This window comes from Salvelinus sp. IW2-2015, linkage group LG22 (genome assembly GCF_002910315.2).
Source record: "Salvelinus sp. IW2-2015 linkage group LG22, ASM291031v2, whole genome shotgun sequence".
In the NCBI taxonomy this organism is placed as follows: Eukaryota; Metazoa; Chordata; class Actinopteri; order Salmoniformes; family Salmonidae; genus Salvelinus; species Salvelinus sp. IW2-2015.
In genome coordinates this window covers 37,451,938-37,467,172 of record NC_036862.1, presented here as the reverse complement: position 1 = coordinate 37,467,172, position 15,235 = coordinate 37,451,938, and the positions used below count along the sequence as shown (strand labels likewise).

The 15,235-nt window shown below is 45.1% G+C and overlaps 1 protein-coding gene across 5 annotated transcripts in view; it reads right to left on the bottom strand.

Annotated features, from left to right (window-relative positions):
- LOC111982637 (Golgi integral membrane protein 4) overlaps positions 1-15,235 on the bottom strand; it is a 49,987-nt gene that overhangs the window by 5,606 nt on the left and 29,146 nt on the right. For 2 of the 5 annotated variants that reach the window (XM_024014232.2, XM_024014234.2), the window contains exons 8-12: positions 7,419-7,619; positions 6,951-7,256; positions 5,078-5,469; positions 4,858-4,934; positions 4,602-4,669 (exon numbers count right to left, since the gene is read on the bottom strand). In XM_024014232.2, the coding sequence (XP_023870000.1) occupies positions 4,602-4,669; positions 4,858-4,934; positions 5,078-5,469; positions 6,951-7,256; positions 7,419-7,619 (1,044 nt within the window). The remainder of the gene's footprint in view (positions 1-4,601; positions 4,670-4,857; positions 4,935-5,077; positions 5,470-6,950; positions 7,257-7,418; positions 7,620-15,235) is intronic. The other 3 variants (XM_024014233.2, XM_024014235.2, XM_070434243.1) reach the window with 3 other exon arrangements.

The following is a 15,235-nucleotide window of genomic DNA, read 5'->3' as shown; positions in this document are numbered from 1 at the left end:
GTCCCAACTCTTCTCTCGTCCCTGCCTGCACACATCAGGGCCTCAACCCCGAACTCTCTCTCCTTTGTCCCTGCTGACAGGGCAACCATGCAGGCCTCACCCTTACTCGGCTCTCTCTCTCCCTGCCTGACACAAACAGCCTCATCAACCGTACTCTCGTCTCTTTCCTGCTGACACAAACATCAGCCTCGAATCGGCTACTTCTCTCTTCCCTGCTGACAACCATTAGCCTCAACCCGCTACTCTCTCTCTTCCTGCCTGACACAACCATACAGCTTAACCCTACTCTCTCTTTCCCTGCTGAGCACAAGCCCGCTGCTTATTCCGCTCCGCCATTCTTTTTCTCGGCTCATTCCACTCTTCTTTCTCTTCCTTTGACACAAAACATCAGCCTCACCGCCTACTCTCTCTCTCCTGGCCTGGAGCAACAACATGCTAGCCTCAAACCTCCCCTACTGCGTCGTCTTTCCCTGCCTTGAACACAACCATTCAGCCTCAACCCTACTTCGTCGCTCTTCTTTCCCCTGCCTCCCTGTCCTGACACAACCATCAGCCTCAACGGCTACTATCGTCATCTCTCCTCCTGCCTGACAACAAACATCAGGCCTCAAGCCCTACTCTCTCTCTCTCCCTGCCTGAACAATAACATCAGCCACCCTACTTTTCCCTCCCGTTCGTCTGTTGTCTGCGGTCTCTTTGTGGTTTTTTCTTCTGCAGTTGCTTTCATGCGGCTTCCTGCGTTTTCGCTCGTCTCTCGGTTTTTTTCCTCTGTTTCGAGTGTCTGGGTGCGGCGGCAGAATTGGAGGGGGCTGCTCTGCGCGGCTGTGGGGCGGGGGGGGGGGGGGCGGGTGGTGGGGTGGCGGGCGCGTGGGGGGGTTGGAGGGGGGGCGGGGGGGGGGGGGGGGCCGGGGTGGGGTTGGGCGGTTGCGGGTGCGGGTGGGCCGGAGGGGGTGGGCGTGTGGGGAGGGGGGCGGGTGCGGGGGGGCCGCGTGGGGGCGGGGGGGGCGGCTGGCGAGTGGGCTGGTCGCGGCCGGGGCGGAGTTATGTCGCTTCTGCATTAAGCCGCCCAGGGCCCCTTGCGCGGGGCTCTCCTCACCGTCGCGGCCGGGCCGTACCTTCGCTGCTGACCGCGGCGCCCGCGGGGACGTTACTCGCAGGCCAGGCGGGCCTCTCAATTATTCAGACTCTCAGCAATTAGACCCGCAGGGACCCAGTCCTCATCTCGCGCGCGCAGGGACAGTATAAAAGCAATCTCAGCAAGACCAGAGAGGACAGTATACTTTTCAGACTCTCAGATGACAGAAAGGGCAGTATAACTTCAGACTCTCAGCATGACCCAGAGCAGGGACTGTTAATAAACCTTTCAGAACTCTCAGCATAGAACCCGAGCAGGGACAGTATAAATTACTTTCAGACTCTTCAGCATAGACAGAGGAGGGACAGTATAAACACCGTCAGATCTCAGCCTAGACCAGAGCAGGACCCAGTATAAACACTTCAACTCTTCAGCATAGACCAGAACAGGGACAGTATACACTTCAGTCTCGCATAGACAGACAGGAAGTATAAATCACCTTTCGACTCTCGCATAGACCACAGAGGACGAGTATAAAACTTCAACGTTTCAGCAAGACAGAGCAGGGACGAGTTAACAATCAGACGCTAGCATAGAACCAGGGGACCAGTGATAACAGGTTCAGACTTAAGCATAGACCCAGAGAGACCTAGTTGATAGAACATAAATTAATCTCAGCATAGACCAGAACAGGCGACCAAGTATAACACTTCAATTCAGCATAGACCAGAAAGGGGACGAGTATAACAACACCTTCAGACTCTCAGTATAGACCCAGCACAGGGATCCAAGTATTAACACCTTCAGACTCTCAGATAGACCCAGAACAGGGACCAGTATAAACATCTCAGACTCTCCAGCATATGACCTGAGCAGGGACAGTATAAACACTTCAGAACCTCGAAAATAGCCAGAAGGACCAGTATAAACACCGGGTTCAGACTCTAAGGCATAGACCTCAGAAGCAGGGACAGATTAACACCTTCAGACTCTCCCAGCATAGACCCAGAGCAGGGACATGTATAAACACCTTCAGACTCTCAGCATAGACCGCAGAAAGGGACCAGTATACACATTCCAAGACTCTCCGCATAGACCAGAACAGGGCAGTATAAAACACTTCAGACTCTTCAGCAATAGACCAGAAGGGACCAGTATAAACCCTTCAGACTCTCAGCATAGACCCAGAGCAGGGACCAGTTACTACAAACTTCCAGACTCTCAGCATAGACACAGAGCAGGGGACCAGTATAAACATACCTTCAGGGGACTCTCACAGCATGCCCCAGAGCAGGCGACCAGTATAAACACTTCAGACTTCTCAGCATCGTTGACCCAGAACAGGGAACAGTATAAACACCTTCCAAGATTCTCAGCATAGACCCGAACAGGGACATTTGTATAAACACCTTCAGACTCTCTCAGCATAGACCCAGAGCAGGACAGTATAAATACCTTCAGACTCTCAGCATGGACCCAGAACAGGGACCCAGTATAAAACACCTTCAGACTCTCAAGCATAGACCAGAAACAGGGACCAGTATAACACCTTCGAGCTCTCAGCATAGACCAGAGCAGGGACAGTATAAACACTTCAAGACTCTTAGCAATATGACGAGGCCAGTATAAACACCTTTCAGACTCTCATAGCATAGACCCAGAGCCGGGACCAGTTTATAAACACCTCAGACTCTCAGCATGACCAGAGCAGGGACCAGTATAACACACTTTTTCAGACTCTCAGCATAGACCCAGAGCAGGGACCAAGTATAACCCTTCGTCTCAGCCTAGACCACAGAACGGGACCAGTATAACACTCAGACTCCTCGAATAGCCAGACGCGAGCAGTAAACAATTCACGATCTCAGCATAGGCACGCACGAGGCGCACGTATCACAACACCCTTAACGCCATTCATAATCAGACCTCAGAGCAAGGGACAACAGTCTCACTAACAAATTCAGCTCTCAGCCATAAGGACGCCAGAGCAGGGACAGTATCCACTTCAGCACTTCTCAGCATAGACACACGATCGCGGGCCAGTATATCACACTTCAGACTCTCAGCAATACGACCCAGAACAGGAAGTAACCTTGTTCAGACTCTCGGCATAGCAACACACGAGAGGCACGCCCAGTATAAACACTACTATAGACTCTTAGCATAGACACCAGAACAGGGACCAGTATACAAATGACTCCTCCATAGCCAGAACAGGACAGTATAAACCAACTTTCCGGACTCAGGATGGCCAGAAGCAGGGACCAGTTCAGAAACAAAACCACCAAAACACCTTTCAGGACTCTGGTGTGCTGTACTTTCATTCTCACTAGTGAATGTCTGGAAAACGCCAACATGTAGCTGTACCGTTTTATGATCCCACAAGGCTCGATGTTCTAGAATGATCGCCTGTAATTTCTTGGTTCTCATTTGTGGTGAGACTGGTTGGTCGGTGGCAGTTCCTAGAGTTGATACGGTTAGATTGGGCTGCTCTAGTCCTAAGACATTTCCTCCATAACAAGCTCTGTCTATGCGTCTACCACCTGGTGAATGTGTTGTTCTGCTGCAGGAGAATAGTGAAAGACCAGGAGTCCAGCAGGAAAAGAGGGAGAACACAGAAAGGAAGGAGAGCTCAACTGAGGAAGAGAACTACGAAGAAGAGGAGAAGAGTGGGGGTTGGGACAGAAAGGGCCAATCGAAGGGAGATGTTGAGATGAACAGAGACATTGTTACCAATGAGAGTGCCTTCCCCACACTGGGAGCCAATACGAATCTCTCTATTGATTCCTCTTGTCTCTCAAGGAGTAAAAAAGTCACCACTTTGGCATTCCCTTCTGGTGGGAACTGGAACTGATGAATTCTTGAAACATAATTATTGTACTGGAACTGGGATCATATCTATAGATTGTCTGTCCATCCAGTGACCTCAGACAGAGCATGAGAAGTATGCTACTGTAATGCTTATTTGTTTGTGCCCAGAAGAGATTGAGGTTTTGTCTATTTGAGTGTCTGGCTTTCCATTTTTTGTTTTTCATCAAAGTTTGTATTTTACTGTTTATAGGCAATTTTCTCTCAATTTACAGAATTCTTAATTACAGGGCAAATTCCTCTATGTAATGTTTGGTTGAGGCTGATGGTTGTGTCAGGCAGGGAGAGAGAGAGAGTAGCGGTTGAGGCTGATGGTTGTGTCAGGCAGGGAGAGAGAGCCCTCCAGTGCCAACAGATCCTCCATAATTCARTACATCACTAACTACGGCTTTAGGACTTCTTAGAAAGACATGTACCGAGTCAGAGTCAACTAATGTCAATTCAATCATTTGACATTAACTTTAAAAGGCGTAGAACATTTCTGAACATGATAATATCAAGTTTGAATATGATTCATAAATATAATAAAAACATGTAAAATAATAAATAACAGAGTGAAAACTACAGTTCAAACGGAGGTCAGATTCACCTCAGACCATGTGACAGTCATTGAAATCAGTGGTTGATAGAGACTGGTACAGTTAAATATCTGTCTGACCTGTAGCTGTGGTACTCGGTGGTCCTCTTCCTCTTGCTTCTCCTCCTCCTCCAAGTGGGTGTCCCTCTCTGTARACACAGTAAACCAACAGTGAGTCCGATAACAGCCAGGTAAGTATGTCTATACAATCACATGTCTTATTCAGTCAAAAATGCAGAGAAAAAAAACGAATGTTGTCTAAATGTCAGTATCAGMCTCCCTCTTTAAAAATGGTTCCAGAATCCAGACAGAACATTTTGTGACTTGATTATCTCACCTTCGTCATCATCAATATGAGGTTCTTCATCACCCTGGACGATGTCATTGTTCGTGTTCTCATAGTCCCTCTTCTTCCTGAACATCAGAACATATTGTAACACCAATCCAAATGGGGTCAAATTCTTTTCAATAAGTCATTGATTAATTGTATTGAATTTAACTAAAGACCTCTTCATGACCTCTAGATAACCTGTGACCCCTGCCCCTTGCCCTCTGACCTGAGTTGCTCCTCCTTCAGTAGCTGTTCCCGACGGTCCTCCTCTCGATGCTGCTGTGCCTCCCTCTCGTGCTGAGCTCGCAGACGCAGCTCTCTCTCCCTCTGCACGGTCATTCTCTGGTCCTGCAGGGCCTCCTGGCGCAGCTGGAGCTGCCGCGTCCTCTGGACCTGCAGGGCCTCCTGGCGCAGCTGGAGCTCCCTCGTTCTCTGGGCCTGCAGGGCCTCCTGGCGCAGCTGGAGCTCCCTCGTCCTCTGGGCCTGCTCAGCCTCCAGTCGCTGCTGCACCTGCTGCTGCTCATAGGCAGACTTCACACGCTCCACCTGGGCCTGGGCCACGTGGGCCTCCTGCTGGAGGTGGGTCTCGGGGACGAGGTGGATGTCACTTTCTGGATCCTGGGGAAACCAGACAGACAACATGCTGTTCTAAAGATATTGTATTAAGGAGTACCATTGGTGTAAAGTACTTAAGTAAAAKTACTTTAAAGTACAACTTAAGTCGTTTTTTGGGGTGTCTGTACTTTACTATTAATATTTTTGACATCTTTTACTTCACTACATTCCTAAAGAAAATGATGCACTTTTTACTCCATACATTTTCCCTGACACCCAAAAGTACTCATTACATTTTGAATGCTTAGCAGGACAGAACATGGTCCAATTCACACACTTATCAAGAGAACATCCCTGGTCATCTCTACTGCCTAGGATCTGGTGGACTCACTAAACACAAATACTTCATTTTTAAATGATTTCTGAGTGTTGGGATGTGTGGCCCCTGGCTATCTGTAAATGATGTCTGAGTGTCGGAGTGTGCCCCTAGCTATCTGTAAATGATGTTCTGAGTGTTGGAGTGTGCCCCTGGCTATCTGTAAATGATGTCTGAGTATTGGAGTGTGCCCCTACTATCTGTAAATGATGCCTGAGTGTTGGAGTGTGCCCCTGGCTATCTGTAAATGATGCCTGAGTGTTGGAGTGTGCCCCTGGCTATCTGTAAATGATGGCTGAGTGTTGGAGTGTGCCCCTGGCTATCTGTAAATGATGTCTGAGTATTGGAGTGTGCCCCTAGCTATCTGTAAATGATGCCTGAGTGTTTGGAGTGTGCCCCTAGCTATCTGTAAATGATGCCTGAGTGTTGGAGTGTGCCCCTGGCTATCTGTAAATGATGTCTGAGTGTTGGAGTGTGACCCTGACTATCTGTAAATGATGTCTGAGTATTGAGTGTGCCCCTAGCTATCTGTAAATGATGCCTGAGTGTTGGAGTGTGCCCCTGGCTATCTGTAAATGATGCCTGAGTGTTGGAGTGTGCCCCTGGCTATCTGTAAATGATGTCTGAGTATTGGAGTGTGCCCCTAGCTATCTGTAAATGATGCCTGAGTGTTGAGTGTGCCCCTGCATCTGTAAATGATGCCTGAGTGTTGGAGTGTGCCCCTAGCTATCTGTAAATGATGTCTGAGTGTCGGAGTGTGCCCCTAGCTATCTGTAAATGATGTCTGAGTGTTGGAGTGTGCCCCTAGCTATCTGTAAATGATGTCTGAGTGTTGGACTGTGACCCTACGCTATCTGTAAATGATGTCTGAGTGTTGGAGTGTGCCCCTAGCTATTCGTACATAAAAAAAATAAAAAAAAGTCTGCTTAATATAAGTAATTAGAAATGATTCATACTTTTACTTTTTATTTTTGATACTTAAGTACATTTCCYTAATTACATTTACTTTTGATACTTAAGTATATTTAAAACCAAATACTTTTACTCAAGTAGTATTTTACTGGGTGTCTTTCACTTGAGTCATTGTCTATTAAGGTATCTTTATTTTTACTCAAGTATGACAAGTGGGTACCTTTTCCAGTTCTAAGTGTCTCTAACTAGTTCTTACCTGTTGTGGTTGGCGTCTCTGACGGTTCAGAGCGTTGTTGTCTGGCTGGTCGTGTTCCGCCTCCAACCCCTCGTCCTCCTGTGGTTGTTCAGATTCCTCCTCCAGCTTCTGAGGCTGCCCCGCCTGCTCCATCTCTTCTTCCGCCAGCTCTCTCCTCCTCTCTGCCTCCCCCTCCGCCAGCTCTCTACTCCTCTCTGCCTCCCCCTCTGTCTCTCCATATCCCTCTTTCTCCTTCTCTGCATGGTGGGACCCGGCAGGCTGAGACTGGAACTTTGGCTTGCCCACCACCTCCTCCTGTAGATGCAACTAGTCAGTAAAATAACAGAATGGGTTAGAGAGGATGAGTGTGTGTGTGTGTGTGTGTGTGTGTGTGTGTGTGTGTGTGTGTGTGTGAGAGAGTGTGTGGTGTGGGTCACAAAATAACATGACAGATTCAAGGATGTGCCAAAAAAGAGCAGCCTCCTCTACCCTAGACTGTGTGTCCCCATGGTCTTCCTCGTGGGTGTGTGCTTCTATGTGGGGCTCAGCCAATAAGGCAGCTGGCTGTGGTAGGGGTGGGCCCTGTTCATGGGCCTTGGCCAATAGAGCAGCAGGCTGGGCCTGTTGGTGGGCGGGGTTGGGCATTCTGATCAGGGTCTCTTTGAGATGCTTAAACTCATCTACCTGGACCTGAGGAGAGACCATCAGACAACCTTCAGTCAACTATTAAATAACCATAAGGAAACAGTGAGGTCAGGACACGCAAACAACATTAAGTCAGATTTATTGAAGGGCACTTGCATGAGCAAAGGTTAGCTGAAGGTTAGAAGAGCATTAGGAGGCAGCCTCCTCAGAACCAGGAAGACAGCATCAAGGAAGCCAGAATATCAGGGGTCAGAGGTAAGAAATGAGAGGTCCTCTTGCAAGGGGGACAGGCAGCAGACATGCAGAGGGACAGCCCACCTACAGATGGCAAGACATCTGAGTGAAGGACCATTAGCCAGGCCCACATCACCCCCAACCTCCTCCCACGCACCTCTCCAGATTAAAATGAGTACCATGCTCCTCCTATATTCTCCACCCTTAGTCCAGCAATGGAATGGCACACTATAATAACCCATTTATTAAACTTCGCTTTCTGACAGACAATAGCTGTAGCAATTACTTAATTCCTTTCCAAATTTTTCCCTCTCTCTCTCGGCTTCCAAATACCCATTATATTCTCTCCACCAAAGTCTGAAATTCAGCTTAAGCCATGCTTTGATGTCCTCAAGCTCAGACACCCCCTTAGTGAACCAAGCTTCCAGACTCTAACTACAGCCGGCATGCGTTCAAGAACCCAGTTCTCAATCATATTCAAGTCTCTTGCCCAAAAGAAACATCAACACACGGACAGACGACTACAGGCCAAGTATGAGAGCTCATGCACATTCCTGGTACTTACAATCCAGGATCCTCTCTAGAATATAGAATTATAAGCAGTCAAACCAGGGACATACCTCTCTAATAGATATGTTAGCACTACCAGGATCCATTTCTCATAGACTATGTTAGATAAAAAACAAAGGATCCTCTAGATATGTTAGAACCTCTCACCACCAGGATCCACTCAATCTAGGAAATAATGATATAGAAAACTCAAACAACGATCTCTCTCATTTTATGACTATGTTAGACCACACCAACCAAGGATACCTCTCTTATGACACTATTAGAACACCAACCGGCATCCTCTCTAGAATATGTTAGAAACCCAGGATCCTCTTAGATATCAGTTAGAATAACAACCAGGGATCCTCTCTAGATATGTTAGAACACCAGGGATACCTCTCTAGATATTGCTTGAAACCACCAGGATCCTCTCTAAGATATGTTAGAAAACCAGGATCCTCCTCTAGATATGTTAGAACCCAACCAGGATCCTCTCTAGATATGTTAGAAACCCCACCAGGATCCTCTTAGATATGTTAGAAACCAACCGGATCCTCTCTAGTATAACCATAGATATATTAGAAACCAAACCCAGGCATCTCTCTCTACGATATGTATAGAACCAATCGCGGATTCTAGATAGAATTTAGAACCCAACCAGAGATCCTCTCTAGATATGTTAGAAACCAACCAGGATCCTCTCTAGATATGTATAGCACGAACCAAGGAATCCCAATCTCTAGATATGTTAGAAACCAACCAGGAGATCCTCTCTCTAAGATATTGTTAGAAACACCAGGACCTCTCGTAGATATGTTAAAACCACCGGATCCTCTCTAGATATGTTAGAACCAACCAGGATCCTCTCTCTAGATATGTTTAGAAACCAATCCAGTGATCCTCTCTAGATATTGTAGAAACCAACCAGGATCCTCTCTAGATATGTTAGAAACCAACCAGGATCCTTCTAGATATGTTAGAAACCAACCAGGATCCTCTCTAGATATGTTAGAAACCAACCAGGATAATCTCTACGAAAAATCATATGTTAGAAACCCAACCAGGATCCTCTCTAGATATGTTAGAAACCAACCAGGATCTCTCTAGATATGTTAGAAACCAACCAGGATCCTCCTCTACCATCAGGATCCTCTCTATATGTTAGAAACCAGGATCCTCTCTAGATATGTAGAAACCAGGATCCTCTCATATAAGCGATATTTTGTTAGCAACCAGGACCACAGATACTCAGATAGCATATGTTTAGAAACCACCGGATAGCTCTCAATAGATATGTTAGAAACAGGATCCTCTCTAGATATGCTTAGAAAGTCCAGCCGACACGTCTTAGATGTTAGAAACCAGGACAGTCTCTAATGATTTAGAAACCGACCGTCTCTAGATGTTAGAAACCAGGACCGTCTCCCCTAAAGATGTGTTACCATACCAGGATAGTCTCATCGATGGTTACAAACCAGGCATCCTCATCTAGATTGTAGCATCCGGGCTCTACGAGTTAGAACAAAGAAAACTATGTGACGATACAGTCTCCCTACCGAGCTGCGGCAGCGATGTTGCCTAGACGTCAGTCAAGTATCATCCTCCCGCACAGTACAGTGTGCTCCCAAACATGAGCTGGCAGAGCCACAGCACTCTTGTGGTCCTTAGCGTCATGTGCAAGTTGATCATCCCAGGCGCAGTCCTCCAAAGTCCTTCATTGTACTATCTGTTAACACAGTAATAATATGTTAAGATAAAAAAATAACATGGGATAACCGCATCCTTCCTAGCTATCCAATGGTTAAGAGAGCTTCTTCGGGCATATTTTTATATTCTATGTTTTCTTAACATAAATTCGAGGTTGACCATAGCTCTACTCATTTCAGTAGGGCTGAATGACAAGTTCTTTTTGAGTGTCGGTTTTGGTTTAGGTATCGATAAAATAATATCCGGCGTTTTTTGATTATTTTTTAAACATTAAATCATATTAAATAAATGAAATAACAATAATTTTAGATTTTTAACAGAAATTCCAAAGCCAAAAATAGTGAACATTCATTACCAAAACATTTAAATATTCCATTGTCTCTGTCCAGAAGTCCAACCATCTTGGATTTAACATTGTCTGACTGTCCTCGTGAGGATACAAATTGGATCCCAGAATCAAGTTTGCAAATGACAATAAGCAATATCAACCAGACCCTCAGAACTATGGGAGGGGTATTCACAACTCACGGCTGTTGTAAATAATTAATCAACTTCAACGCCAGACCCCAGACTACCGGGGGCGGGAGGGGGGTTAACAAACTCAACGGCCTGTTGTAAATTCACTGACAGAACATCCTCAGCTCCCCCTTCTCCAGTGTTTCACCCCAAGCAGATGGAATGTTATTAGTTTTCACGCACTGACAACTCCTCAACACCCGTATCTATCAACGAACCTTACACAATCTAGAAACAATATTTGTAACATACGAACGTTGGGGCAATGGTCAGAGCCAATCTATAGAACACGTCATTTTGGTGAATGTCATATAATCACAACAATGTTCTGATATACCACGGAAATACTCTAAACTTGAAAGTATAGAAATTCTCCCACACTAATGTATGCACATGATCCACCTATGGCGATAGTGCATAATAATACTGAAACATTAATGAAAGTGTTTTTTTGTTAAGAGGAGATGTTGATTTTAGGATGTCCAATAAGAAGAGAATTGTTTTTTAACATATAACCTTTGACAGTGACAAGTCACTGCCCCGTGAGTGAGGTCAGAGAGCGTGTCGCTGACGGAACGCCCTTTCGAACAAAACCTGTATGAAATGATGCGTTTAAGCATTAACATATCAGATACGCAGAAGAGACGTAAAGCTGGGCAGCTACCCCGTTAAAGAGGTTGGTTTGAAACTGTGATATCTCAACACGGGTAGAGACGATAAACCACCTCGCGGTACAATTCAGCTGGTTACGGTTGATTAGAGGCCTAAAAGTAAATGTATCAAAATAGAGAAGTAAAGACAAGACTCTAAAAGATGGTACCTCGACTCTACTAACCACAACTCCACAATGAACTGCCTCAACAACAACACAGTCCGGTCATTAATCGGACACACTACACACACCTACACACACTCATACCACACACCACACACAACACACACACACACACACACACACACACACACACACACCACACACCACACACACACACAACCCAAGACCCACCTCTCTAAACACATAAACACTGAGAGACATCGGACACACAACTAACCGCGCTGGCTAGTCTACTCTTCAAAAAAGCAGCATCTTTGGCAGGAGGCGAAATGGACAGCCGCAAATCAACCCTGGCACCGATTTTATGTTCAGAAATAGGATTTACCAACACAAGTCACGGATACCGGACAATCTACAAAGAAGACAAGACAATAGAAGACCTTGTTGTAGCAGCCATTTCCTGGAGATCAGAGCCTTTACAAAGCTTGCTGCGAAAAGGCCCATGAACCCTTTCAAGGCGGCCCTGTCCACCGAAGAGAAAACCAATTCATTTCACACGTAAATAACAGTTTGTGATTTCTTTTACTGAATAGAAGGAGGCGGTTCGTGTGATAAGTATAATGATGTATATATACGATCGAGGAGTACTTTCAACGATGTACAATACGCGTAAGATGTCTCTGCTCCTCTCGCTCTCTCTGTCATACATCTTGTCATCGTGTATCCAGCTGTCACACAGACCTAACGGGATCTGTTTATAATGTGATTAAGTGTGTGTGTTTATCCTGTGTTACCGATTTAGTTTAGCTGTAAACTAAAATAATTAACACGACGATATTGTGTAGTACTAACCGAGAGTCATAAGGCTCAGGTTTTGCATGGACTTCCAAGAGGTTACACCAAAGAACTACGTGTTCAGAATGATGATATGAGGTAATAATTATTATAAGTACTGGTATTAGATGTGATAGGACGATCCTTTAATGTGTTTATATTTGGGAGATGGTAACTCTTTTAAAAGAAACGCTCTAGATTGGTTGATTACAATACAGATTTTCATTGGAATCTAGGGGTAACAAATAAACATATTTAGGTAATTAGATAAAAAACTGTCTTTCAGATTATAATCGTCAAGTCACGACAACATCAATAGCTTTGTGTGCAGTTGTGTTTGTATTTACTATTCTGGTTCTTAATTTTATTTTGATGACTAATTATTTTTCATCTCAGGCAGTAGCAAGCAGCCATCTAGTCGCCATACTTTTATAGGTTCATCCTATTTAGCTAGCCTGCCTAAGCCATGCTGCAGAAGCTGTCTAGCAAAACGTTTTGACTAGTTGTATCAAAATAGATAACGCACTTCGTCTCTACCCGAGCCCGTACCGGGAGTTGTAGGATGAGAAAGATTAGTAATTACTACATTGGATACCAAGAAATTCGGGGAGCAAACAAGAGGGCAGTGTTAGTAATGTTTTTTAAAATAAAATTTAAAAAAATGTAAATGCTCATGTCTCTCCACCTTAACAATGCCAGATCGTTTGTCCCAAAGTTGGAAAGGCAGGACAGTTTGTAGTGCAAATAAGAAACGTATTGGGATTATTTTGGACAAACTGTAGAGAGTGAAACTCTCGCTTTCGCCTCTTCTCACTCTTCTCGACTCCGACGTGGTCGCGAGCAGGAAAAAATGGGGCGCTATCGACTAAGGTTTGTTGTTTGTTATTATTGTTTGTTTAATTGAAACCTCAACTCCCTTCAGCCCAGCAATGTCAATGTTTATTCAAGTTGAATTATCTACGTGAATGATTTGGATTTTTCTCTAGAGAACGGCACATTTGGTCACAAAAAACAGTAAAAGATACAAATTGTAATTAAGTATATCTGAAAACCCGATGTCGGTCAAACCCCACCCAGAAATGACACTGTGGGTACCTCGCCATCAGACACATAATTCCCAGTCTGTCCTTGCCGTGCATCCTGCAGCTGGACCAGGATACGTCCGTGAGGCTTTCCTCAGCTGCTATTCTCCTTCAGCAGATATACTCACGCATTTCTCTACAAGTGTAATTACATACAAACCGACCATCGTCCATATGTATTACAATGTTATTATGCCATTGTATCGCTCATCAAACTCTCCAAACTGCATACACCGCTCAAGTCAGGAGAGGGAGACAAAGGCATTGCTAGTATTTACTCTGAGTCCTCGTGTGTGTTGTGGTTGTGTGCACCCTTCTGAAGTTTGCGGCTTCCATCTCTTTGGTCTGTCTGTAAGTTTGTCGCAAAGCGGTCGCTTGTGTCGTCACAAGGCCGTTTGGCCGTGGTCCTCCTCCCTGAATCTTGATGCTGCTCCGCTGCATGGTCATAGTGCTGCATTCCTTCAGGCTCCGTACATAGCTGAATTTCTAAAAACCAACTAAGGACAGAGGGTGGGTCAGTTTGTGTGGTGTGTGTGTGTGTGTTGTGTGCTGTGTGCTGTGTGTGTGTGTGTGTGTGGTGTGTGTGTGTGTGCTGTGTGTGTGTGTGTGTGTTGTGTGTTCCTATGACCTTCAGCATCTGGGCTGCGCCCATCGTAGAGTTCACTGAACTTGCCTAAAGCCTGTCTCTGGACGTCCCTGCTTGTTTAACCAAACGACAAACATTACAACTCCCAGTCCTCACTCCTACTATTATATCACAACAATGTTACAATCACAAACCAAACCAACAGTACAGAGTTTGCATTTCAGCCACAGCAGGAAGTGACATCAAGTGCCGCTGACTAATAACCATTAAAACACAACTGTCTCCTCAGTCTGGAGAAGATGGTTCGGCAAGTCAGACAGAATATTTTAACAGTCCCACTAAAGAGATGGGCACATTAATGCTGAGATTTAACTGCACAATTCACTTCCTATCACGAGATCACTAGAAGTGGGATCTAAGGCCTAACCTTCCTCCATTGTTCAGTGACTGTTGGGGCTTCAAAGTTTAATACACCATGATACATCTGTTGGAGACCAACAAGGGAAGACAATGTAAGGAATCACCCTGGTTGTAAAGAAAAGTGTATAATTTGAGGATTAAGTATCTTCATGTAGTAATTGTAGATTATTATTGGACATAGACGTACTGTCCCTCACTCTCTCTTTGGCCTTCTTGTGTTCCACACGTCTCCTTCTTGCAGGAGACTTCTCTCTACGCTGCGCAGCGACCTGTCTCGTACATCCACTGCGAAAAAGAGAGAGGGAGGAGAAAGACAGGGGAAGCAGAGAGAACAAGGTCTTAATGTGGAGGCATGTCCTCACGAGACATCTGAGAGTTGAAGCTAAAACAGAAACGCCGTCTATGATACAAACATTTAGATTTTACATTAACACCCATAAAACTGGCTTTTGAAACAACCAAACTGATCGTCTCTGAATGCGTTGAGGGTGTTCTGTATTGGTTTCAGAATGTGTATTCTGGCATTGCCATCAGTTAATTGATAGTCAGGTGTGTGATTACTCACAGTCTATGTCGTCACAGAGCTCACACATCACACACCAAATCCCAAGCAAAAAAAGAAACAGACCCTTTTTCAGGACCCCTGTCTTCATAGAAGATAATTTGTACAATAATCCAGAATACACATTCGCAGATCTTCATTGTAAATGGCGTTTTACAACTTCTTGTCAATAGGGGGGCGTGGCTTTTCAACTTGGAAAAAATCGTGCCAAATTAAACTGCCCGTAGACTCTACTTTCCTAGATCATACAATATGCATATTAATTATTACATTGGCATACGAAAGCCACTCAAGTTTCTAAAACTGTTTGAAATTATATCTGTAGTAAAACAGTAACTCATTTTTGCAGCCCAATTTCCTATTACAGAAAGTGAAAAATCTGTTCGGTCCTGG